Source organism: Chenopodium quinoa, unplaced genomic scaffold (assembly GCF_001683475.1).
Source record: "Chenopodium quinoa cultivar QQ74 unplaced genomic scaffold, ASM168347v1, whole genome shotgun sequence".
Classification (NCBI taxonomy): domain Eukaryota; kingdom Viridiplantae; phylum Streptophyta; class Magnoliopsida; order Caryophyllales; family Amaranthaceae; genus Chenopodium; species Chenopodium quinoa.
This window is the reverse complement of record NW_018743292.1, coordinates 10,624,134-10,650,871: the sequence shown is the minus strand read 5'-3', so window position 1 is coordinate 10,650,871 and position 26,738 is coordinate 10,624,134. Positions and strand designations below refer to the sequence as shown.

General features: G+C 40.2%; 1 protein-coding gene across 1 annotated transcript; it reads right to left on the bottom strand.

The window, feature by feature from the left end:
- Positions 1-2,461: 2,461 nt before the first annotated feature.
- Positions 2,462-3,677, bottom strand: LOC110736069 (transcription factor PRE6-like). Its single transcript, XM_021916215.1, has 2 exons — positions 3,284-3,677; positions 2,462-2,639 (listed from the first exon to the last, which is right to left on the bottom strand). The coding sequence occupies exons 1-2, from the start codon at positions 3,416-3,418 to the stop codon at positions 2,490-2,492; spliced, it is 285 nt and encodes a 94-aa protein (XP_021771907.1). The 5' UTR covers positions 3,419-3,677; the 3' UTR covers positions 2,462-2,489.
- Between the last annotated feature and the right edge of the window lie 23,061 nt (positions 3,678-26,738).

Below are 26,738 nucleotides of genomic sequence, written 5' to 3'. Positions count from 1 at the left end.
TAATTTTGACCATATACATTTGTCAATACACTACTTTGATCTTAAATATTAGTTCAGTCTTTGTCACCGAGTCAAAATTTTAACGATATTAAGGTATAATAAATAATATAAGATAAAAGATGATAAGGTAAGATAGAATAAAGATAAGATAAATAATCTAGAGGTCAAGAAGATATATAAGCTAAGATATATTATATAAGTGGAAATCAAGTAAATGGAACATTACCTAAGGCATTATTTTGTTCCTGCTGTTAATAAATTCAATAAGTTTGAATAATATAAGTTGAAGAAAAAATATATTCAGCTAACAAAATAATAATAATTAGTAAAAATAATTTCATTTCATTAAAATAGTTTCAATTCGGTAAAAATAAGTTCAATTTAGCAAAAATAATTTCAATTCACCAGTAAAAATAAGGTTTAATCTGTAACTAAAAATTAGTAACCTTAAAGAGCAAATATAATAGAGAATCAGTAAAAAAATTAAGTTCAATAAAATTAGTTTCTATTCAGTAAAAATAATTTCTATTCAGTAAAATTAAGGTGAAGAGAACAATGACTTAGTAATTTGCTAGTTTTGTGCTAACCTTCTTGCCTAGAAGTGAGAAGGAATAAGAAAGATCCAATATCATGTAACAACGAGCTAAATATATGCTCCCTAATATCAATAAATATAATTGATGGTGCAAGTATATGCACAGTGCATAGTGTACATTCGATAAACACAGAGTACAAAATAAAATAAAAAAACACTAAAACAAAAGAGCATAAACTCCAATTAATGAACATATATAGCATCATTTTAGTTATAGCTCTTTTGTTCATTAAAATTAGTTTTCATGTTCTTTGGTTTTAGCTAGGCTTGATGTATGTTCAATGGATGTACATTGAGGCATTGGGCATTGGGCATTGTGCAAACGCCTTCACTATTATATTTGCGCCTTAAAACGACTTTCCAATTTTTTACAATATTGTAATCGATAAATAGAGAATTTGCCCCCTAAAATGACTTTCCAATTTTTACAATAATACTGTATTGAGATAGCTAGATAAATAAAAGAAATTAAATAATGCAATTATATCTAGGGAAAATAAGCCTGTGATATACTCTCTCTGTCCCAATATATAGTTCTTGTTTTGTTTTTTCACGGTATTTAAGAAATGAGAAAAGAAAGTGAATGAAGCACATAGAAAAAAAGTGAAAAGTACATTTATAGACAAAAGTTAGAGAAGATAAAGTGAATGAAGTAAAAAAAAAGGTGAAAAGTACAATTATAGACAAAAGCTAGAGGGAGAAAGTGGAAAAAAATACAAAGCAAGTGGAAATTTTAAAGGTAATTTAGAAAGTATAATGGATAAAGTTAAAAAATTGAGGGTATAATAGTCTTTAAAAACTATCCAAAAATTGAAATAAGAACAATATTTTGAGTCTCCAAAATAGAAAACAGAAATTATAATAAGGGACGGAGGAAGTACCAAATTCCTAACTTAGTTATGGTTTGATGAGCCATCATATCTTAATAATAACGGTATCGAATCATAAAAAATCTCTCCAACTTTTTGCTGCTTTTTTCATAAGATTGAATGAGTAGCAAATTATGAGATTCCAGCCACATCAATTATATATTTTCTGGATTTTTCTTACTACTAATTCATCTTGGCATTTTCTATGTCGGAGTGCTTATGAACACAAACATATTACATCGAGGGCTAATTAATAGAAATGTCGGACTATAGCAACTTGTTTTTATGTACTACCAAATGTACGTCACCATCAACATTAAACAAAAACCTTAAAATAAACTATTTTTAAATACATTACTAGTCAATATCATAATCTCTAAATGTTATTATTATCAACCTTTAAGCTAAGCTCAATAATTAATTACTTATTCCAAAAAATCCAAGGCCGCAATGCAATGTCAGTGCCATGCAACTTGAATAAAATAGACATTACACTAATGATAGAGTGATATGTAATGTACATAGTTACGCTTGTTTGTAGGATAATCGAATTGTCTAAGTCCCTACTCGAATTTCTATACGTAATTATTTTATTGTCTTTTATCATTATCTGTATACAAAAAAAAAATGTGGAAATTAAATGATAACCATGTAATATATTTATCGTTCTCATCAGCAGCGAAGACTCGAGAGAGATAAGGAGATATATTAATTTACTAAAATACTTATTATTAAAATGTAACAACTAATTATACTATTAAAAGAGCTAGTTAATTAAATACAACACTTGGAGATTTTCTCTCTCTCTCTCACTCAATCTAATCTCTCTTGTTGGTCTAGTTAGAGACCAAACCCTAGATAGAAGGGAGAGAAGCATTTTAAAATTCCAAAAAAAAAAAAAAAAACAAAAACAATAATTTTTGGCCAAACTATCCAGCTAATTACTTAAAATAATTACTTATACTTTTTTTTTTTTTTTTTATTTCTCTCTCTTACATTTTTTTTTTGTTTTTGTTTTTTTTTGTTTACATAAGTAAACTTCTAATAATGGCTGCTTGAGCACTGTCACTGTCAGTTGAAGCCAAGAGCTCGGCTAATCTGTCGCTTAGATCATCCACTTCCCTATGCAAGTTCCTAATATAATTGCAAGTCTCCTGCAAAACCCTATTTGCCGACTGCCCAAATAAATAAAAATAAATGTTAGTCAACACCATATTTTAATTTGTACATCATATATATAATATACAAATATTTTCTACGAATATAATGTACCTAGATGACTTAGGGTTAAAAAAAAATTAAATGCAAGATAAGAAATTAATGGAAGAAAAAAGAGTCCCACATCACAAGCAAATTGTTTGCTAGTTGCACCACATAATAATAAATTTATTTAATATAGTTCTAATATAATGGGCATATATATATGTGTATAATGCCAATAATTTTATAACATCTAACTTATATACTACGATTTAATGAACTTGTGACTTATCTACCCTAACACAATGGAGTCCACACAAAATTTATGCTTCTTCTCATAGTTTCTAAAGTCTTCACAAAATGAAGAATGAATAATAAAATGTGCATAATATTAATTAAAGTTACATTCTATTATTCCTATAATAGTAATGTGAAAGCATTTATATCGTCATTTCAATGTTGTATACAGGACTCCAGAACCATCACATACAGTGGGGTTTGGAAGAGTTCAGATGTATGCAGTCTTATTCGTCTATCTGTAAATAACGCGCAAAAAAGACTATTTACGGATGCTAGCTAGCTAGTTTGTATGTGTATGTATGTATATGTATAAGTATACCTTGTCAGAGCTTCGTCTTCCACGTATCTCAGGAACAAGCTGCTGCAACTTGTGAACGAGGTCCACAATTTGATCATCACTAATGCCAGAGACACCAGCTGATTGCTGCCTTGACCGTGATCGTCGGCTAGACATAGTGATGATACAATGAAGGAGAAAATGCAAGTGATCGACGAATGAATCTAAGAGAATGAAGGTGAATTAAGAAGACGCAAGCAAGGAGAGTTTAGTTTGTATGGTGTTGTTGTTTATTTGTCAGAGAATAAGAAAGAAGGGTTAGTATATAAAGGAAATAGAAAGAAACTGTTTAAAAGATAAAAAAAAAATATTTTAAAAAAAATAAATAAAAATTAAGGACAAAGAGGTGAGGAAAGCATGAAGAAGAGGGAATGGGAGAGAGAAAGAGTGGAGGGTGTTGGAAGTGAAGAAGACAAGTGCATGGGAGAACGCAGTGGGCTAATTTAACTTAAGGGATGGATGGCTAGATACGATCGAGTAGCTTTTATTTAATACAAGTAACAAACAATATAATATAATGTTATTATGTTACATTGCATAATAATAAGTTGAAGAGAGAGAAAATGCATATATTGCATTGTGTTTGTGTTTGTGTTTGTGGCATGTTATTGTAGGGAAGTGTCCTTCTCTTGGTGTCCCCAATTTGGGGTTAGTCTTCAAGTGGGTAAGGGTGAAGTTTGCTTCTATTTCAGCATACGAAAGGGGCCTCTTTGTGTCAGTCTTACCATGCATCCCCATGTATCCTTGCTTACATACTACGATGCCCCGATACTCCCTCTGTTTCCTTTAGCTAGTTACTTTGGACGTAGCTAATTATTGTTGGAGGTTTAAATTGATACGAACAATATATGGTATATTTTGGTAAATGACCTCTTAACTGCTGTGTGTCAAGTCTGTTTATTATTGAAAAATGTGTTACAGTTTGACTAGCTACATAAGCATGCCAGTATTCTGAATAATTTTTCAATTTTTTTTTATTACTATATATGAACAACTAACTTATTAATGCATCGGGTTAGAAGGGGTAAGTAGTGAAGTAGGGGAATTTAGGTAGTTTGACCAAAACAAGAATTGTGAAAGCACGACAAAGTTTACTAAAAGAAAACATGTGAAGTTGTCTTTAAGCTATCCATGAAATATAATATAGTGAAATATTTGAAGGAACAAATGAGTAGATAGAGCTAAATTTATGTTGGTAAATGATCGATCGAGTCATTTAAATCAGTCCAATTTAGATCAATTGATTATTATGATACATTTGGTTAGGGTCAAGTAAACTGACTGGATACGTCAACAAATTAAATTAAAATCTACAAAACAATTGTAGCATTTTAGGCTCATGCATATGTAGCATGTGGTACGTAGAAATTTTTTTGGACTCCTTTGATTTGTCCTTTATATATTTCAAGGTGGCAAGAAAACATGTTATTTGACAATTGTTACTCGTATGTATCAAGAGATGCAACTCATGCTCTAAGACATTATATCTCACGTTGATTACTAGATATTCAAGTTCAATTAATTATCCTTAACTTCGTTAAATCGCCACAACAAGATAAGATCCAAGTAAGGTATATTTATAAGGCAAAAGCTAATGAGCGCCCCCGGGACGTTAAATAAGAGAATTAAATGGGGAAATATTAGAGTAAAACTAACATTAATTACACTGAACGACACGTGATTTTGTCATGCATTCCTAACTTAATACTATTTTAACCAATATAATTATTCTTTATCTAACGCCCCGAGACATTCGTTAACAAGATTCTATTTACAAAGTCACAATCAAGAAATATGATACATGTACAGTAGTATTATTTACCAAACTATACATTAATATGTTATATAATGATCTCATTAACACCACAATATTTCATAATTAGCTGTCGAACACAACTTTATTAAAAATAAAAAACCAATATAACTAGTTTAATTACTATTATCTTTATACTTTCGTAATAGTAAAATTTAGAAATTACTACGAAGTACTAGCTAGCTCAAAAGATCAGATGTACTAATAACATCAGTCTGAGTAAATGAATCAAAGATATATACGATCAACTATAGTGAATTATATATAGGATAATTAAGAGTATGTTGCTATCTAATTAGATACTCCGTATAATGTTAAAACGTATATAATAACGTACTATGTTGAAAATAGAAAGATATAACCCTAGGTATATGTAGCTTGGATGCATTAGGCATAAGCAAAGATTAAGAATTTAAAATCGAAAAATGGCGGTTTTGTAACTCAAAGAGGATCCGTTAGTTGAGGTATTGGGAAAAAGCCACAGAATGAAGGAAGGGAGTTTGACATGGTTGACCAGTCAGACTGATAAAAGGTGACAAATTCTGAAATTCTCTCTTTAAAAATTTGTATGATTACATCACAAATTAAACTCGTGGCATCTTGGAAACTCACATTACACCGACCCGAATCCTAGGCCTCTTATTTGGTTTATTTTTTGTGTAGTTGTACCTTTACACAAACTACGTTGTATCAGTTGTTGGCTTATCAAAATTATTATAATACTCCTTGGAGTATGGAGTAATAGGACTAGTACTAGTAGTTCCTTTTGTAAAAAAAATAAAAAAAATGAAAAAATAACTAGTAATTCCTTGTCAATAATAACTACCGAGTAGTGTGAATAAAACCCTGTTTTTTTCACTTTATTTAGATATTGTATGAATTTTACTAATGATTGTGGCGTTAGAAAAATATTTAAATTATTTCCTAAAATGGTATTAATTTAGGAATGTATATCAAAATCACGCGTCAATCGGTGTAATTAATATTCATTCTAATTTAATAATTCTGCTTTTAGCTATCATATCCAACGCTCGGTGGCTTTCGTTAACATGTGCCTTTATATTTCCTCTAGTTTCTTTAATTTGCAAACAATCTTTGGACATGCTATTTTAAAAGTTGATTAGAGTAGATAATAAGCAAACGACTTTGAAAATTTGTCCGTTTACATTATCTAAACTCTTCTCAATGTGTGTGGCATACCATTAAGGTGTATTGCAATTTACAAATAAGTTTTAAGCTGTAAAAATAATCAGCAACTTTAAAAAACAAATATACTAGAGAATCAGATTACTCGTAGTATAAATGAGTTTTAAGCTATATAAATATAATTAAATACTCCCTCCGTCCTATAATACTTGACAAACTTTCCATTTTCGTCTGTCCCATAATACTTCTCACACTTTGCAATTTCGTTCGTCCTATAATATTTGACACGTTACTAAATATAGAATGGGACACTAATAAAAATATATTTTCCCACATTTTTTCTTTCCTTACCTACCCCACTCCCACCCCACTTGTTGTTTTTCTTGCAATATAAAAATACAAAAGAGAATCTCTTATAAAATAAACAAATGTGTTAAATAGACCCACTTGTAGTTTTCTTAAACTACGTGTCCACCTTAACGTCCCAAGTATTATGGGACGGAGGGAGTACTTTAAAAAAACAAATATAATAGAGAATCAGTTTAAATAAGTTTCAATCCATTAAAATAATTTATGTACAATAAAAAAAGAAAAAGAAAAAAAAAAAGAAAAAAAAAGGTGCCTAATTCCACTTGTTAGCATTTTCTTAATTTATTTATTTATTTTTAATTTTTGAATGGATTTTTATTGCATGGCCGGCCTTATACTCCTTATGTGAAGAAGGTTTGAGATCTGATTGCGGGAAAAATTAAGGTCAAGAATATGATTTTATTTGGAATCAAATTATAAAATTGTGATATCTAGCGCAGATATTTATTTATGGATCGATTTCGACTTTGTTTTAGAAAAAAACAGATATAACGAAAGTGAGTTGAATTTAAGGTATCTAACGGACGAGAGATTAACACATTGGAGCTAATCAACAGCAATAACGACTTAAGGTATCAAAAAGTCATTCCATTTTTGAAAATATAAACACTCAATTTAATAAATAGATAATGAAATCCAAGTTCTGTCTTCTTCTGTAATTATCTACATTATTAGTTTATTACCAGTCCTTGTCTAACTGACTTAGTTGTGAAGCCCTTGTACAGTCGAGTATAACATAAAGTTATGGTATAATATACATGTAACACGGTTAATTAATTATACTTGTATACGTTTGATTAAATTTTATTATATGAACAATAATGCATATAAAATAAGGTTGGTAAGGTCAGAGTGATAAGCTAATTAATAATAAGTATAATTAATTAAATAAGAAGCATGTGGGAGAGATATGATGCCTCTTTTCTCCGGCGAGATTCCTGCTTAAATGTCAGTAATTTGTCGACGTTATAACAAATATTACTTTTTTGGTTAGTCGTTATTTTTGTGGTGGTGGAACTAAAGCTTAGAGCATTAGAGTGGTCATAACTCATAATCCCTTCGATTTGTGCATGCAACACTTGCGCTTAGGTCTTCCTCCCACGCATCTTGCGTCGTCCAAAAGACAGAATCACGCTAACGACAACAAATCAGTGACGTAGATGAGTTTCAATTTCAATTCAATAACTGATACAGGGTATAGTTTCCAAGACTTTATCAGCTGTTCTTTTCAATTGTTTATGTTCAAAAATAGACGAGCGTTTATTGTAAATGTTATCTTTTATGTGTTACTACTCAATCATGCAAATTATATCCGCATCTAATTAATTATTTAGAAAGATTTATTTGAACTCAGTGACATATATATAAGTGGATAATGTTCAACTACTACTCGTTAAAATGACTTTAAATTGTTTTTAAAATTAAAATGATATACATACATACTGCATAAAACAATTTATTTAAAAAATAATAAAAGAATTATACACCATTATTATACTACGACCTAAGTAATACGAGTAGCTTAATTTAGATATAAGTATTATACATAGTCACATACAAATTATAAAATCATAAAAGGTTTACCTTTTGGTTGAGGAAATATTTACAAGGAGGGATGACCGTAATTAACTGACTTAGAATGTAAATAAACACAACTTATATGAATGAATAGAGTAAATATATATATATATATATATATATAATATATATATATATATAATATATATATATATATATATATATATATATATATATATATATATATATATATATATATATATATTTGTGTAAGTTTATTATACTATTTGAACCATCTCTTCGTACTTTTAAAGTAGGCGTTTCATGATCTTGCGGTTGGTATTGTACTTCCTATAATCCTGACCTTGCCGTTGTATTGTACTTCCTATAATCCTATCAATGCACTTTCTTACCACATAGTAGCACATACTAATATACTTCGTACTATGTTTATTTAAGTAGTGAATCACATTTGTTTGTGATCTGACAAAACCATATCTTATACTCCCTTCGTCCCATAATATAGTTCCTATTGTGTTTTTTTCACGGTATTTAAGAAATGGGGAGAAGTGGAAAAAAACTAGACAAAAGTACAAGGCAATGCAACTGGATAATTTAAGGGGGAAAAAGTGAAAACTACAATTATAGACAAAAGTTAGAGTGAGAAAGTGAAAAAAGTACAATGCAAGTGGATAAGTTAAGAGTAAATTAGAAAGTTCAACGAATAAAGTAAACAAATAAGGGTATAATGGTCTTTACATACTATTCAAAAATAGAAAGAGGATCAACATTTTGGGTCTCTAAAATAGGAAAACAGAAACTATATTGTGGGACAGAGGTGAAGATATGATGGTATAGCAAACCCTATTTTGGTGAAGATATGAGCAGCAGCACGTGCCCCTATGTCTTGAGTCTTCGAGAACTTCTGGATCCGCTTCACAATTCAACCGCCTCCTTCTCTAATTCCCCAAGTGTAGAGAAAGAGAAAGGAAGGAAGCCATATCCAATTGCCCGACAACTGGATTCGTACTTGACCCGCTTCCGATGAGCTGCATCAACCACAACTCGTCCAGGAACAAAGTCAGACAACCTAGACTATGTCAAAGGAGAAGACCCTGTCAAGTCAACACAGACATCGCGACCAAGATCCCAAGAATAAAGTAACAAACCTGCAGGTCTGAGGGCCTCGTCATTCCCTCCAGACAACCCAATGTCAACCTCCTTTTTAGCTGAAATCCCAAATGGATAACAAACATCAACAAGGGTATCTCGCACAACGTTATGCCGAACCACTATACCAGCACACGACACCGCGTGATCACCAAAAAAATCCCCAGTAAAAACCCTTGAATAAGCAGAGCACGGCGTCGAGACAGAGAACAATGGAACACCCAAGCGGTAGCACTAAACACACCGGTAAGTCTTTGCGTTCATCGTCTGACCCAGGCCCGAAATACGAACCGCCCGAAGCCAAGCAGAGGTGTGATCTCCCTGCTGCGATTTCCACAATGCTAATTGACGAGGAGATATAGAGAAGGTGGATTCTGCAGAACCGGTACCCTTTGTGAAATTTATATCTGCCAATTTCTTCATGAGTTTAGGGGCAGCGACCTCACTAAGATTACTCAAAATGTCAGACTCCACCGTTCTATTGAACAGGCTCAAAATGTCACTAGGATTATTATTATTATTATTATTATTATTATTATTATTATTATTATTATTATTATTATTATTATTATTATTATTATTATTATTATTATTCTTCAAAGTCATACAACCTACAAAAAAGTAGTGGGAAGCTGAGATACAATCTGGGCCCCCACTCCTCTAGTTATAGCAAATCCTATTCTAGTGAAGATATGAGCAGCAGCACGTGCCCCAATGTCTTGAGTTTTCGAGAACTTCTGGATCCGCTTCAGCAATGCAACCGCCTCCTTCTCTAATTCCCAAAGTGTAGAGAACAAGAAAGGAAAGAAGCCATATCCAATTGCACGACAACTGGATTCGTACTTGACCCGCTTTCGATAAGCCGCATCATCCACAACCCATCCAAGAACAAAGTCAGTAACCCAGATTGTGTCAAAGGGGAAGACTCTGTCAAGTCAACACAGACATCATGACCACAATCCCAAGAATAAAGTAACACATTTGTAGGTCTGAGGGCCTCGTCGTTCCCCCTAGACAACCTAATGTCAACCTCCTATCTAGCTGAAATCCCTAACATTATGCCAATGTTTAATGCCCACAATACCAGCCCAATACATCGTGTGATCACCGAAAATATCCCCAATAAAAACCCTTGAACAAGCAGAGCACGACGTTGTGATAGAGAACAATGGAACACCCAACCGGTAGCACAGCACACATCGGTAAGTCTTGGCGTTTATCGTCTAACCCAACCCCAAAATAGGGATCGCCCGAAGCCAAGCAGAGGTGTGATCTCCCTGCTGTTATTTCCACAATGCTGATTGTCGAGGAGTTAAAGAATAAGCGGATTCTGCAGAAGCGGTAACCATTGTGAAATATATATCTGCCAATTTCTTCATGAGTTTAGGGGCAGCGACCTCACTAGGATTACTCAAAATCTCAGACTCCATCGTTCCATTAAACAGACTCAACGCATCCTCAAAGGCTCGTCCAAGACCAACAATGCAAGCATGTCGTAGAAGCTGTGTCTACAACCCAACAGACTGTAACCGAGAAGCAAGAAAAGCATAATGACACATCACCTGCGGATTAACACCAAGCCCTCCAAACGCAAATGGTAAGGTGGAAAGTCGCCACTGCCAATCGCTAAATCCAGGCCCCGAAGTAGTAACAATACGCTCTAAGGAAGATCGAAGAGCTCCGTCGAATGTGTGCTGAGCCACCTCAAAAATACTAGGAGGAAAGTATGCAATGCAAAGTAGAGTTTAGAAACTCCGGTACATGCCTTAGTAACAGTAGCTCACACCGAGGATCATCCAGCATATCAACCTTATCCATAAGCGCAACTAAAACTAGAATCGGAACTAGCGGGACCACCAAGCAACTTAACATCACGCAAAGGTCGAGCAATATTAGGTGGAAAGACACCCACAAGCCTGCTTCAAGGGTCTTCTGTAGGCCAGAAAAATTCAGTTTTTTTCACGTTAAGATGTAACCCAGAACGAGGCCCTTTCGCCATAATCAACTGCAGAACCTTCCCCACCACCAACGTGTCCCCAATAACAGTGTCGTCATCCAAATACCAAGCCTGAAGACATACATCAAAAGTGTTTTTGATTTTACACACCAGGGGTTGTAAAACCAAAACAAAAAGCAGAGGACCAAGGGGATCACCCTGCTGCACCCCCTGAGACGACCATAAGGTGTGGTCCCCGTAATACAATCTAGCTGGATTAGAGTAGTAGAATTCAACCCATCGCGAAAGGCCCGGACAACGACGACGAACTTCATGTAACATGACCGCACGATCAACTAGATTGAAGGCATTTTGAAAATCCACCAACAACATAGAAAGACCAACATCGGAACCACGATCCTCAATCAACCGATTCACAGCATGAAGAATGGCCTCACCTCCCGAAGAAACCCCAACACCAAATTGGAGATCATCAAAGTAACTTCCTAAAGACTGGCCAACCATAACAGCACCAACCTTCGAAACCAGACGCCGCCAAACAGTACCCACAGCTATAGGACGAACACCACCACCAGGCTTGACAAGAGGTGTGAGAGGAGCACTAGAAATATACTCTCCTAGTTCCATAGGACATCTTCTAGCTAGAAAGTGGTTAATCACCCCGGAAATAGAGTCAACTAACTCATCTGAGACATCCACAGCAGCACCACTCAAGCAATCCATAAGGTGCTGAGCACGTAAACCGTCCCTACCACAAGATATGCCACGCGGAAAACTCTTAATCCGATCAAAAACTACAACAGAAGTAGTAACGAGATGAAGGTGATCAACAGGTATATTAGGCAAGGATAGAGCTGGAGAAGAAGGGCGCTTTAATTGTAAATCCGCAAGAGTGGCCTCATTATAAGGAGCAATGCCTGAAGAAGAAAGAACCCAATGCAGCGGTGTAATGACCATCGCATATCTTCTTATGACACTGCTTGATATTACGCTCTCTCCAAATCAAGGTCCTCATCATCAACCATCGACAAAGTAGGAGAATCCTCTGCCTGAGTTTCCCTCACAAGCTGCAAACTACCACTTGGTGCACTCCAAGAACAAATATAGCACGAGAAATACTGTCTTCCTGATGCCAACATTTCACTGAAGACCGAGACTCATGACTACTCCATGGGCGAAAGGTTTTAAGGGTGCAAAGAGGTAACACCAACAAAGAGACCCAATGAGAAATGTCATCAGGCTTGAAGATCACCTTATCAAGAGCGCCTTTCAAAACCTGAGAAAACCCTAAACGACACTTGGGAGGGATAGACTTCATAGTGCGAAACCCCTTAGAGAACAAACTATCAAGGAGAGCCACATCAAAACCACCGCTATGATCTCGCATCAAACCATCCACATGTCCAATATGAACAGGAGAAGAGGGAGCTTGTGACTTGGAGAAATTATGAAGCACAAAACGAACAATACCATATCCTTCATCCGGGAGTGACACGTCCTCACCCGTACTATGAAGACACTTAGAACGAAGCGTCTGAGTTTTGTAGCAAACCCCACATAACCAAATCCCCATACGCGAAAAAGTAACTTTTGCCTCAATATAAATATCCAAATTAGAAGTAAGAGCATGTCGTGTGACACCAATACAACAATGACGATTGTAAAGATGCTTAATCAAAGAACTTCTAGTAAGGCCATTTCTACTCCCATCTTGACAACCACTAAGACCCACAAAAAAAGGACAATGAAACTTCACGGACATAGCTTCACACGACCACCACCAAAAACCACAACCAAAAGCACCTTGAAACACCAACAAAAACCTATACAAAACAACCAAAAATTGCACCAAAAATAGAAGGTGCAAATAGACACTGCAAACTCATTGCCACAAAACTACACCACAATTGCACCAAAACAGTACCCAAAATTGCACCAAAAATCCTTGAAAAATGGCTGAAAATGCTCCCCCATTTACGTTTGAAACAACCACAAAACGTCATCAGAAAAACCAGAAAGATGCCTGAACATCCACGCTGCCACGCGAGTTGAAACTTGAACTGTTGCCTGAAAAAATGCTGCTCAACCCCCTAGAAACCGCACTAGAAATTGATCATAAAAACTACGACCACGACTGAAATCGCTACACCCTTAATTGATCAACGACAGAAAAAGTGATCACCGAAAATTGATCACCAACGCTGCACCCTTAATTGAAAAGTGAACGCTGATCGCTGAAACCAACAGAGATATGACTTGAGCGCACTGGAAACAGACCTGAATTTACCGCAAAATCACTACTGCCACAGAACGCCGGAATGCTGCCTGAAACACGCCGAAAAGCCGCATGAAACTTGTTTGGAAATTGCGCCTCAAAACTGCACCAAAAATAGCCTGAAACCACCCGAATTTTGCCTAAAAAAAACCGAGAACCCACCTGACCTGAACTCGCCTGACCTGAACGACCCTAATCGCCGAAAAAAGGACGCGAAAGCCTACCCTACCCTAATCGCCCCTAAACGAGAGAAACGAGAGAAAAAAAATTATCACATTATTTAATATTATTATCATTATTATTATTAGTATTATTATTATTATTATTATTATTATTATTATTATTAACATTATTAACATTATTATTATCATTATTATTTTTATTATTAATATTATTATTATTATTATTTTATTTTTAGTATTATTAATATTATCACATTATTTAATTATTATTATTATTATTACTATTTTATTAGTATTATTACTATTTTATTAGTATTATTATTATTTAATAATATTATATATTTAGTATAATTATTAAATATTAATTATTATTATTCTCTCAAAAAAAAAATTAAGTGTTATTATTATGATCGTTAAATATTAGAAATTGTTATTAATTATTAATTATTATTATTAATATTAATTATTATTATTAATATTAATTATTAATTATTAATTATTACGTAGTAATTATTTTTATTGTGAGTTATTAATTATTATTATTATTATTATGATTATTAAATATTATGATAATTAAATATTAATTATTATTATTAAATATTAATTATTATTATTATTATTGTTATTATTAATTATTATTGTTATTATTAATTATTATTTTTAAACAGAACAGAGCAAATTTTAGCAGAGCAGCTCAAAAAAATAGGGCCTCAATCTGCTGTGCTCGTGCTAAACTCAAACTCGTGCTACAAAAACGATGTCCATGCAAGCATACAATGCATTACCACTCCAAAATATCTGAGATCACTAAAAACATTGAGTAACTAAAATAAATCGATACAAATTATGCGATCAGAAGTATCTTCGCTATATAAAAACGAAGTAAAAGTACAAAAAAAAAAAAAAAAGTAAAAGAAACAAAATGGTATAAATAAGCGCCACATGAAAAGGAAAGTGGGTCAGGTGAAAATCGGGGTGACGCGTAGAAGAATGAATGATGAGTAATTAGTGAGTAATTACTAATTAGTGATGAATCTGCCACTGCACTCACTCTACCCCCCTCTCTTGCTCCGCGTCAACTCATCATATAGCCGTAGCCTTTTGCGGACCCCACTTCTCCCACTAATAATGTTATCCGATCAATTTCAAAGTTTCCATTGAAACTTGTCTAAAATTTATTATGGTGAGCTCCTTTTATGGTCTTTGCTTGTCATTCTAAGACATTTTAATTATTAGGTGGAATGTATTTATTGGATTATTTTATGTTTAAGGTTGGCAAGATTTTATTTTTTTATAGAATTATGTGGGCTAGATAGATTGAAGTTCCGGTTACTTAACAATCTATCTATATTAATATATTAAAAAGCATCAGAAGAAAGTTTATATGTCACATAAAGTCATAAACCACTTCATTACACCACATCACCCACTCAACTTTTCATCATATGGCTTTTCCTTCCATTTGTTTCTCATTGCATATCATGCATTCATAAAAATAAAAAAGTTCTCTACAAGATTTAAATATACAACCCCTAATTCGAAAAATGATTGTCTTACCACCAAGCTATGTGAATGATGATTAGGGGATTTTGCTCCTACCAATCGGAATGCGCCACGTGGTCCTATCAGGTCCTGCCAAGTGTCCCCCAGTTGGAACTGTCAGGGCTTGCCACGTGGCACGCGCTTATTCGTCCACCTTGGACCTATTATGTCATGACACGTGGCATACTCCATGCCTAATGGAGAAACCGGCCACCCAGACCCAACTTCCGAGGGAAGCCCAATCAGCCCTAGGTTAACCTAAACCTAGGATTGGCACGTTTCCCAAGGTTATAAATACCTCCCTTAATCCTCATTAAGGGGGGATTACAGAAAAAACACATTGATTACACACAGAGTTACAGGCTGATTACGCTAAAAACTCACATTAAACACTCTCACCTAGAGAGACTCAATCACTTTAATTTCCGCATTAATTACTCCTTATTCAAGTACTAACTTGACCGTTGGAGGCGGAGCTCCCACCACCAGGAGTCTCCGTTGTTTTGCAGGTACATGCGTCCGGTTCCAGTCTCGGAATTGTAACTCTCCCGCAGGACATCAGAAAACCCCGAAACATTTGGCGCCGTCTGTGGGGAGAGTACTTCTGAGATGGCATCCAAGTCTGTACCGACTCCTGAAGGGAGGCGTCCCCTAGACGACCCTCAAGTTCAGTCGGACCACGATACTGAGGATGAATTTGAAGTTGAAGCTCACACAGCTTCAGACGGGACCCTAAGGGCCCGACGTACCCGTCATACCGAAAGGAGGGAACGGGAACATCTTCATACAGGAAGCGAGCCAGCAGGCGCACCGCTTGTTCGGCAACAGCCGTCTGATGGGTCTGCTCCCATCACAAGGAACGAACTCATGACCTTCATGAGGGACTTCAAGGGAAAGATTCAAGAGTTGATCAACAAGAAGCCGCCTGCTCTGGTCAAGGAGCAGTCGGCTAAGAAACCCTCCACTTCACTGAAGAGGAAGCAAGTTCAAGGGCGAGAGGCGACTCCTCATCCTAAATCTAGGAAGCGGGAGCCACCTGCCCTTGATTTCACAAAATTCCGTTTTCCTACAGGAAATAGGAAACCTGTTCGTCATATTCAGGCGGACGGGTCGAAGCAAACATTCACAGACGCTCGGCTACTGCTAGAGCAGAAGAAGAGTGACCGATTGTCAGAGTCGGCCTCTACTTCAAACTTTCAAGACAGTCTGCGAAATGCCTCGATGAGGCATACTCAGTCGTATCATGAGAGTCAGTCAGGCGGCACCTCCCGTCAGTCCGGCTTTCATAGCGACCAGGCGGTACCAAACTTACCATTTGTGCCGCAACAACAGTATTTTTTGCAGCCACCTCCGTTTGGTGGACCTGCAGCAAAAAACGTCCAACCTATGGACTGGCAGCTACGGTTGCTTAGACTTGGTGAACAGTCGTCGGCCTTCTCCAAGGAAATTACTGAAGTCGCTCAGCCGGCCAAAGTGAAAAATGTATTAGTAGGCGCCTATGACGGCACTACTAACCCAGAAGACCATCTTATGGCCTTCACCAACCTGATGTACCTTCAAGGGTTGGATGATCCCACCTGGTGCAAGTGTTTCCCAGCGACTCTCAAAGGAATCGCACAACAATGGTTCGGCAACCTGCCGACTGGTTGTGTAAATAGCTTCAGGACGCTTGCTTACTTATTCACCTCTAACTTTGCCATGAACATCCCTGCAAAGAAGACGACCCTTGATTTAGGAACAATTCAGCAGGGCGAGAAGGAGGGGCTTCGTTCTTACATCAGGCGTTTTAACCTGATGAGAATACAGATTCAAGGGTTACCGGATGAGGTAGCCTATACTGACTTTTTCAGAGGTCTCAAGGACGGGTCGACCTTCAAATTTGACTTGGTCCAAAAGAGGGTGGCGACTCTTCAAGAGGCCTTGATTGAAGCGGAAGCCTATATACAGGCGACTGATCTTTGTACGGTAAAACAGTCGGACGGGAAAAGGTTCGACAAAAGAGAAGGACGACAGAAACACTCGTCAAACAAAGATGAGAAGTGAAAAGAGGTCTGGGCGGCTGATTCCTCTAAACAGCCGGCCCAGAAAAAGAAAAAAGAATTCAAACCATACTCCCCAAAGTATGCGTTTAACAAGGATAACCAGTTTATCCTAAAAGAAATCAAGGGACGGATCTCAATTGAGAAGCCGGTCCCCATGAAGGGTTCTGCAAACAACCGGAACCAAGAAAAATTTTGTGCTTATCATGATGATGTTGGTCATCACACCAATGACTGCATCAGTCTCATGCGGTATCTGGACCGCCTGGCTGAGCAAGGTGATCTTGACACTTATATCAAGAAATCTACGGGGAACACTTCCTCAAAAAAGCAGTCAGCCAAAAAGAATCAACAGGCCGACAGCTCCGATACAGATGATGCAGTCGTCTACACCATTGTTGGCGGCTTCTCAGGAGGTGGCCCCACTATTAGGGGCAACAAAGACAATATCAGGCGGTTAGATGTAAATTCCGTTCACCAAGAACGGCCGTCCAAATATTCATTTCCTGAGATTGTCATCACTGAAGAAGATCTAGGAGGGGTAAGAGGGCCGCATGACGACCCTATCGTTATTGAATGTAAAGTGGCCAACCAGAGAGTTGGCCGAATCCTCATAGATACCGGAAGCTCCTCAGATCTCATCAGTAGCAAATGTCTGTCAAAACTAAAATATTTGACTGATTGCATACATCCGGCCTCCCACCCTTTAGTAGGGTTTGGAGGAGGAGTCGTCCACCCAGTGGGACGAGTGGATTTACCCATCCGTCTGGGCGAAAAAGGGGAAGGACGACACATGGTAGTCCGGTTCCTGGTAGTAGAAGAACTCTCGGCCTACAACATGATTCTGGGACGACCAACCCTGAATAATTCCAAGGCTGTTATAATCCCATCTCTTATGTTGCTCAAGTTTGAGAGGGATAATGGAACAGTCGGCTCCCTAAGGGGAGATCAGAGGATGGACCGAGAGTGCTATCTCTCGGATGTCAAGCCCACTGTTATGGCCACTGGGTCAAGTGGTGGGAAAACAGACCTTGACAACGTCAAGGAGAGTGCGCCTGTTCAAGAAGCAGGCGGAAAGAAGAGAAAGGCATCCCAGACAGGTGCCGCAAAAAAAGACAAAAAATAGCAATCATTGGCAGAGGAGCGGTCGGATGAATTCCGCCCTCAGCCGGCTGGTGAGCATACGGACTTGATCTTAGACGACTCACGTCCTGAGCGAACAGTCAAAGTTGGGACGACTGCTCTGAGAGACCTTGGTGACGACTTTCACAAACTATTGAAAGAATACAAGGACATCTTTGCATTCGAAGTCCATGAAATTCCAGGCATTAGTCCTGATCTGGCGGTACATAAACTGGTCGTGGATCCAAAAAAGAAGCCGGTACGGCAGAAGAAACGGAACCATGGTGAAGAAAGAAGTCAGGCGGCAGCCGCCGAAGTGAAAAAATTACTTAATGCAGGGTTCATTCGGCAATGTTACTTCCCAGACTGGGTTGCAAATGTGGTGCTTGTTTAAAAGCCGAATGGCACCTGGCGAATGTGTGTAGACTACACAGACTTAAACAAGGCGTGCCCCAAAGACAGTTACCCTCTGCCTAAAATTGATAACCTGGTCGACTCAACAGCCGGCCATGCTTTGATGAGCTTTATGGACGCCTACTCTGGTTTCCATCAAATTCCTTTGTGGAAGAAAGATCAGGAGAAGACGACCTTCGTCAATGATCAGGGGTTATACTGTTACACGGTCATGCCGTTTGGTCTTAAGAATGTTCCGGCTACCTTCCAGCGAATGATAAACACTGTGTTCTTTGATCAGATTGGGAGAAATGTCGAGGCATACATTGATGATATGATTGTCAAGACTAAACTTCAGAAAGATCATCTGTCGAACCTCCGAGAAACTTTCGCCACACTCAGGCGGCACCATGTCATGCTCAATCCCAAGAAATGTGTATTTGGGGTTGAGTCTGGGAAATTTCTCGGATTCCTTATCAATCAGAGAGGAATAGAGGCGAACCCTGAGAAGGTGCAGGCGGTCATTGACATGCAGTCGCCTCGTACCATCCGAGAGATTCAGAAGTTAACAGGTTGTCTGGCGGCCTTGGGAAGATTTCTAAGCCGATCAGGCGACAAATGTTTATACTTTTTCCAGGCAATTAAGAAAAAGGCAAGGTTTGAATGGGGGCCGGATGCTGAGGCCGCCTTCCAGAAATTGAAAGTTCACTTGCATTCCTTGCCGAGGCTGGTCAGCCCTTTGCCCAAAGAAGTACTCTACATGTACCTGGCTGTCTCTGATCATGCGTTAAGCGCTGTTCTCCTTGCTGAAAGAGACGGCTGACAGCTCCCGGTCTACTTTGTCAGTCATGTACTGAAAAATGCCGAATTGAGGTATCCCCTAGTGGAGAAATTTGGTCTTGCACTCTTCATGGCTGTTAAAAAATTGAAGCCCTACTTTTTGACACATGCAGTCGTCGTGTATACAGACCAACCTATCAAGCGGCCACTGACCATCATGGAGTCGTCAAGCCGAATGATCAAATGGGCCATAGAAATACAGAGCCTCGAAGTTACTTTCGAGCCTAGAAAAGCAGTGAAGGGGCAAGCCTTTGCTGACTTTATTGTTGAGATGACTCGTCCTCCTGACTCTCAAGTTCCAGACCAAGTCTGGAAGGTATATGTGGACGGAAGCTCTACTTCAAATGGTTGTGGAGCAGGCGTCATATGTCAGTCGCCAGAGGGCGACAGTTACGAGTATGCTCTACGCTTCAGTTTTCAGGCCTCAAACAATGAGGCAGAATATGAAGCTTTACTAGCCGGAATCCGCATGTGCAAGGCGGCAGGGGCAAGAAAAATAGACGCCTGTTCCAATTCACAATTGATAGTGAGTCAGTACAATGGCGAATACGAAGCAACCCATCCGGCCATGATCAAGTATTTACAGGCGGTCCGACAAGCAGTCGGCTCCCTTGAGGATTTCCATCTGATCCAAGTGCCGAGATCAGAAAACAACCAGGCGGATGCACTGTCAAAATTAGCATCGTCCGCCTCCTCTGATACTCCTCGAACTGTTTTTTGGGAAGTAATGGAGAGGAGAAGCATCGAGGAAGACCCTATTGGAATCCTAAACAGAAGCTCAACCTGGATGGATCCAATCAGGGCATATCTGGCAAATGGTACCCTGCCGGATGATCATCAACAGGCGGCAGCACTGAAAAAACGAGCAACCTGTTTTGAAATAATAAAGGGAGAACTTCACAAAAAGGGGTACCTTCAACCCTTCTTAAAGTGTGTTACTCCAGAAAAGGGACGAGAGATACTAGACGATCTTCACTCTAGTTACTGTGCTTCTCATATAGGTGGTAGGACGCTTGCTCAAAGGGCAAGGCGGCAGGGCTACTTTTGGCCTACTTTGGAAGCAGATGCAATGGAGATGGTGAAAAAATGTGACAAGTGCCAAAGGTTTGGCAAGCTAATTCACCGTCCGGCTACTGACCTCACTACCATTCATAGCCCACTACCGTTTGCTAAGTGGGGCATGGATATTCTGGGTCCATATACGCCTGCTACAGGCGGAAGGAGGTACATACTTGTTGCCGTCGACTACTTCACTAAATGGGTAGAGGCGGAGGCTGTAAAGGGAATCAAGACGAAGGATGTAATTTCATTCATTTGGAAAAATGTCGTCACTCGGTTCGGGGTTCCCATGTCTATGGTTTTTGATCATGGTCCCCAATTTGAGACGCCTGTTCTCAAAAGCTGGTTGGGTGACCAAGGAATTGCAAACTACTTTGCATCTGTCGGCCGTCCACAAGCAAACGGCCAGGTAGAAGCCTTTAATAAAATCATCTCAGACGACCTCAAGAAAAAGATTGAACGAGCAGGCGGCCTATGGGCGGATGAATTACCACATGTTCTCTGGGCCATTAGGACGACTGAAAAAGGGGCGACTGGAGAAACTCCATTCCTCCTACCTTATGGTGCGGAAGCTGTTCTTCCAATAGAACACTACGAGCCGACTCTTCGAGTAATGCTATATGACGAAGAGGCAAACTGGGAAGCCATGCGCCTGGCATTAGACTCACTTCCTGAAAGGAGGGGCAATGCTGTCTTGCGCCATGAAATTTACCGCCTGAGAATGACTAGATCATACAACAAAAAAGTACACAGGCGTCCACTCAAAGTGGGGGACTTTGTACTTAGAAAAATGGAAGTAGTTGGTAGGGCTAATGAGTCTGGCAAACTAACTCCCAACTGGGAAGGACCCTACCGAATCTGTGAAGAGGTCAGGGACGGTACCTACCGTCTGGAAACACCAGACGGACGACCGTTGCCTCGAACTTGGAATGTAGACAATCTTAAGAAATATTTCTTTTGAATGATGTAAATAGTCAAGGGCTACTTAATAAAAGTTTGCACTTAATGATCAATTTTGTACTAAGAGGGGCATGCCTGCTGAAAAACAGTCGGCTACTCTCCATGTTTAATTTAAGAGGGGCATGCCGTCTGTACCTTTACAGTCGGCTACTCTCCATTGAGTATTTCACTCTATCTTCAGAGGGGCATGCCGTCTGTACCTTTACAGTCGGCTACTCTCCATTGAGTATTTTACTATCTTCAGAGGGACATGCCGTATGTACCTTTACAGTCGGCTACTCTCCATTGAGTATTTTACTCACAATAGGGGCATGTCGTCTGGACATATAGTCGGCTACTCTCCATAAGAAGATGGCCGACTGGTTCCAAACACATAGCCACCCCCCTAACACTTAGCTAAAAAGATTAGGGCCTGGCCGACCCTGTGCCTAACAGGCGGCTACCCTCCTTTTACTTAGCACCTACGTTCACCAAGAACTTACCAAGGCCACAGGCCGAATAATCAGACCAGGCGCCAAGCCAACTGATCAAATCTTCAAAACTAATACGACCTGTCCCAACATCATAGCAGGCGTCCGGCGGCATCCCTCCGGATGAAATTCGTCGCAGAGAGCAGCTCCCTTTTGGGTGGAACATTGCTCTATAAACTAATTACACGGCACCTATACGACTGCCCCCAAGGGCAACCACGTAGCCGTTTTTGAGACAAGGATAACTCTATCACTAACCAAACCAGTGGTAGCAGTTGACATCTGAGTCAGATGACCGTCTGTATTACTTGGGATAAATGCAAAGGGTACCTCTTGAGTTAATAGCCAACAAACATTGGCGAATCAAGGGGTCTAGCCGGGCTCCGCCGCCTGGTACCTCTACTTCTCAAGCAGGAGTGACGGCGATTGAGTAACTCCAAAGTTAACTCATAGTCACTCCCTCAAACTTGGTATGGAACTTAAAAGGTTTGAGTAGACCGCCTGTTTTTCGCAAACAGGGGCTCTCAACCACTACTCCTGCTAGGTTAACAACTTATGAGTTAAAAGCCAACAAACATTGGCGAATAAAGGGGAACAACCGGTACCCACCGCTTGATACCTCTACTACTCAGTTCCTTGGCAACTAAGTAACAATCATGTTCACTTGGTCAGACCACTTTCCTACTTGGTTAAATTTACAAATGACAGGACCGCCTGCCTAAAGAGGATCCAGTTTAAAATAGTTCGAATACCGATTGGATAAATGGCCGACTGATCGTCTATCCTGGAAACAGACAACCAGTCGTCCAGGGGCATAGGCGGCGTGACTAACTATCCGTACCTGTCTGCAACTATCGGCCATGTAAAACAGTCGGTCTAGTGAACAATTGGATATTAGAATATTCAATACTTAGACAAATTTGAATCAAAACAAAAATTCATTAAAAAGAAGCCGGTCATTAAAGACCGGCAAAATATTCAGAGCCCCGGCCCCCTGGCCGGGTAAATACAAAACAAACGGCACGCAGGCCGTGGAAAGAATACATAAAGCTTAAGAAGGGGGCAGATCTTCAATATTAGCAGTTGCCGCCTGGTCAGCACTCTTCTTGCTGGACTCGGCTTCAGTTGCATCCTTTTTTGATGCATTACCCCCAAGCGGCACAAGCGCCACTACCGGCTCCTCCTCCTCCAACGCTTCCTCCAACGCCTCTTCCTCAGCAGCCGCCAGGATCTCTTGATTATATGTATCAGAACACTGGCGGTACGTTTTTTCCCATGAGGCAAAGTCGGCATTGGGGAAGAGGCGGCCCCAAGTCATGCGCTGGATTTGAGCGGAGTCTTCCATCATCTCCCGGACCAGCTCTTTCTTTTCTTGCTCGGCCTTTTCCGAGAGCTCCTGGGTAAGACTCTTCTCCTGGGTCACCAGGCGTTCCTTTACGTTGGCCAAGGATTTCTCCAAGGCTTCGTATGAGTACATCTTTAGGCGAAGAGGTTTCAGCTCGGCCTTGAGATTGGTGATGGTCGCCTCCAGCTCGCCATTCCTCTTCTGGGCCGCCTCTAACTGAGCCCGAATAGCGGCGGTAGCCTGCGCCTGATAATAAAGAATATCAATGGTCAGAACTTCATTTTGGGCAATTTGAAACATTGCCTTATCACAGTTGGAGGCGGCCATGGCTTTTGCAGCCTTTACCTCTTTGTTCTTCCGGTCAAGCGGCTTGCGAAGGCCGTTCACTCGGAGCAGGGCCTAAGTAAAAAGGAACAGGCGTCAGCTTCCAAACAAAAAAGAAAACAGGCGTCCAGAAATTCAAATACTCAAAAATATGCTAAGTATACCTCAGCAAGGACCCCTGCAATCCCGTCTAGGTCAAGGGTGCCGACACCCCTGACCGCCTCCCTTTCAGCTGGAGGAACGACTCTGATCATAGACTTGGCCACCTCTACCAAGTCAGGCTCCTGAGGGCCGGCTGCATCAAGCATAAACAAACGGATTAGACCTAGTAAAAAAGGGAGCAAGTCTAAAATTTACAAGGACAACTTCATACTTCTAGGCGGCCCAGTTGGAGTTTTAGAAGAAGTGGCCGGCTGTTTCTCAGCCGCCACATGTTTCCTGGCAGATCCAGGAGAGCTCGCAACAGCCGTCCTCCGGGCCTTGGGGTCCGGCTGTTGGGAAGAAGAAGCCCTTGGAGCACCCGTCTAAAAAAGAAGAAAAAAAGTCAGTATATGCATAAACACAACTCCAAAAAAAAAGGGTGAAAGGTTCGAAGCCCACCAAGGGTGCCCCCTTCTTGGGGGAGTCGGTTGAAGCTTGTTGCATGATGGAGGCCCGCAACATGGCCGCCGCAGTCTTGGAGGCGGTAATTTTGCTCATAGCGTCCGCTGCAAAAGCAAACAGCAAAGTTAATAGAAGTTATAACAAAAATGCACGGAACAACAGAGTATTCGACAGGCCGACTACCTCTTGAGCATCGACTGCTGAGGCCACAGGCGGCCAAAAAGTACTCGTCGTAGAGCCATTTGAAGCTCGGGACGCAGTGCAGGGGTACTTGCTCTCGTACCCCTGAAGTAGAGTCGACCCTCGACTCTACTTTAAAGAGTCCTTTATCAAGGATCTCTTTCTTAGCCTTGGGGGGAACAGGCGGCATGCTACGGCCGCCTGCAAGAAGGGGCGGATTCCTGTTCCACCTATTGAAGCGCTTGTTCAGCTCAGTGTCTGAACTCTCAATGATGAGGAAGGTGCTCCGCCAGTCCTTCCACTTGTTTGCTTTACTTCTCGTCATGAGGTAGCCCATGTGGCTTGTCAATTGATACCAGCCGGTACCGCCTGCCTTAGGGGTCCGGCTGAGATAGTTCATATGGGCGAAAGCCTCGAAGCTCGGCTCCACCCCGTGCAGTTCGCACCCGGCCACATAGCCGAGTACATTGACCCAGGAGTTCGGGGCTAACTGCCATAACCCCAACTCATACCCATCCAAGATCCGCTGAACAGCCGGATGTAATGGGAAGCGCAGCCCAGCCTTGATGGCCGCCTCGTAGCAGTCAAAGCAGGCGCTATCATAACTGGTACCAGCCGGCCAGACGACTGTGTCTTCTGGATCCGGCACAAACACTAAAAAGTCGGGGCCCATTGTGTGGTTTGCGATAAAGCTCTCCACTTTCTCTTGCATGACTGTGATCCGGCCCCGAGGTACCGTGCAGTAGTAGGGGGTATTTTGCTCTCGGTAAGAGGCGGATGGCTCCGCCCAATTGTCCCCCTTCTCAACTGCGTGAGAAAGCCTCGCCTCTTGCAGGCGACTGTTTTTCTCTTCTGTGTCCAGAGAAGCATGGCCAGAAGAGCTTGACTCGGAATCGTCCTCTGACGAGTCCGAAGAGGACGACTCCTCCCCTCTCCCGGAGGGGCCCGCCTCCTCTCCTTGAAAAGGAGCAGAATTGTTAACTGTAAAATGGGAAGGGGTCACTATGACTCCTCCCTCAGAATTGCCGGCTTTCAGGCCGCCTGGTTTCACTTCCACATCTGGCGCCTGGTCAGATGTTTCACTAATCGGCACCCTGTGGGAGGAGCCGTCTGAATTTGAGATCTTAGCAGTCTTTTTTGTTCTGGCCATCCTGCTCTGCATAGACACAGATACAGTCGGACTTTGTATAAAGGGAAAAGATGGGTCCGGAAAAGGGCAGGCGGCACTCCTAGTCCTAGATTCAGCCGTCCCCGGTGACCGGCTGATCACTAACCTAGGTCGTGTCGTGTGCTTCCGTGGTGCCATTTCAAAAAAGAATAAAAAGAAAATTAAGAGTAAGAGAACCGACAGTTACCTGAACGAGTGACGGTTGATGAAGTTCTGAAAATCCTTTGCAGGCGACTTGTCAGAACAGGCGGTAGGCAGAAAGGGTCCAAAATGTCAGAGCAAGTTCAGGGGTCCGAATGTTCTCAAAAAGTTCTCAAGTGTGAAAATGACTGAAGTCAACACTCCCTTATATAGGCGAAGTGAGAAGGCGAAGGGTCACTTTCAGAATTCAAAATTTGGGCGGGAAAATCTCTCGGCCTTTCGCCGACTGACACCTGTAGCAGGTCGTCGCCTGTTACAGTGCGACACCTGTCACAGGTAACACGTGACCAGTCACGTGCCACCTGTGAGGGGCAAATGATTAGGGGATTTTGCTCCTACCAATCGGAATGCGCCACGTGGTCCTATCAGGTCCTGCCAAGTGTCCCCCAGTTGGAACTGTCAGGGCTTGCCACGTGGCACGCGCTTATTCGTCCACCTTGGACCTATTATGTCATGACACGTGGCATACTCCATGCCTAATGGAGAAACCGGCCACTCAGGCCCAACTTCCGAGGGAAGCCCAATCAGCCCTAGGTTAACCTAAACCTAGGATTGGCACGTTTCCCAAGGTTATAAATACCTCCCTTAATCCTCATTAAGGGGGGATTACAGAAAAAACACATTGATTACACACAGAGTTACAGGCTGATTACGCTAAAAACTCACATTAAACACTCTCACCTAGAGAGACTCAATCACTTTAATTTCCGCATTAATTACTCCTTAATCAAGTACTAACTTGACCGTTGGAGGCGGAGCTC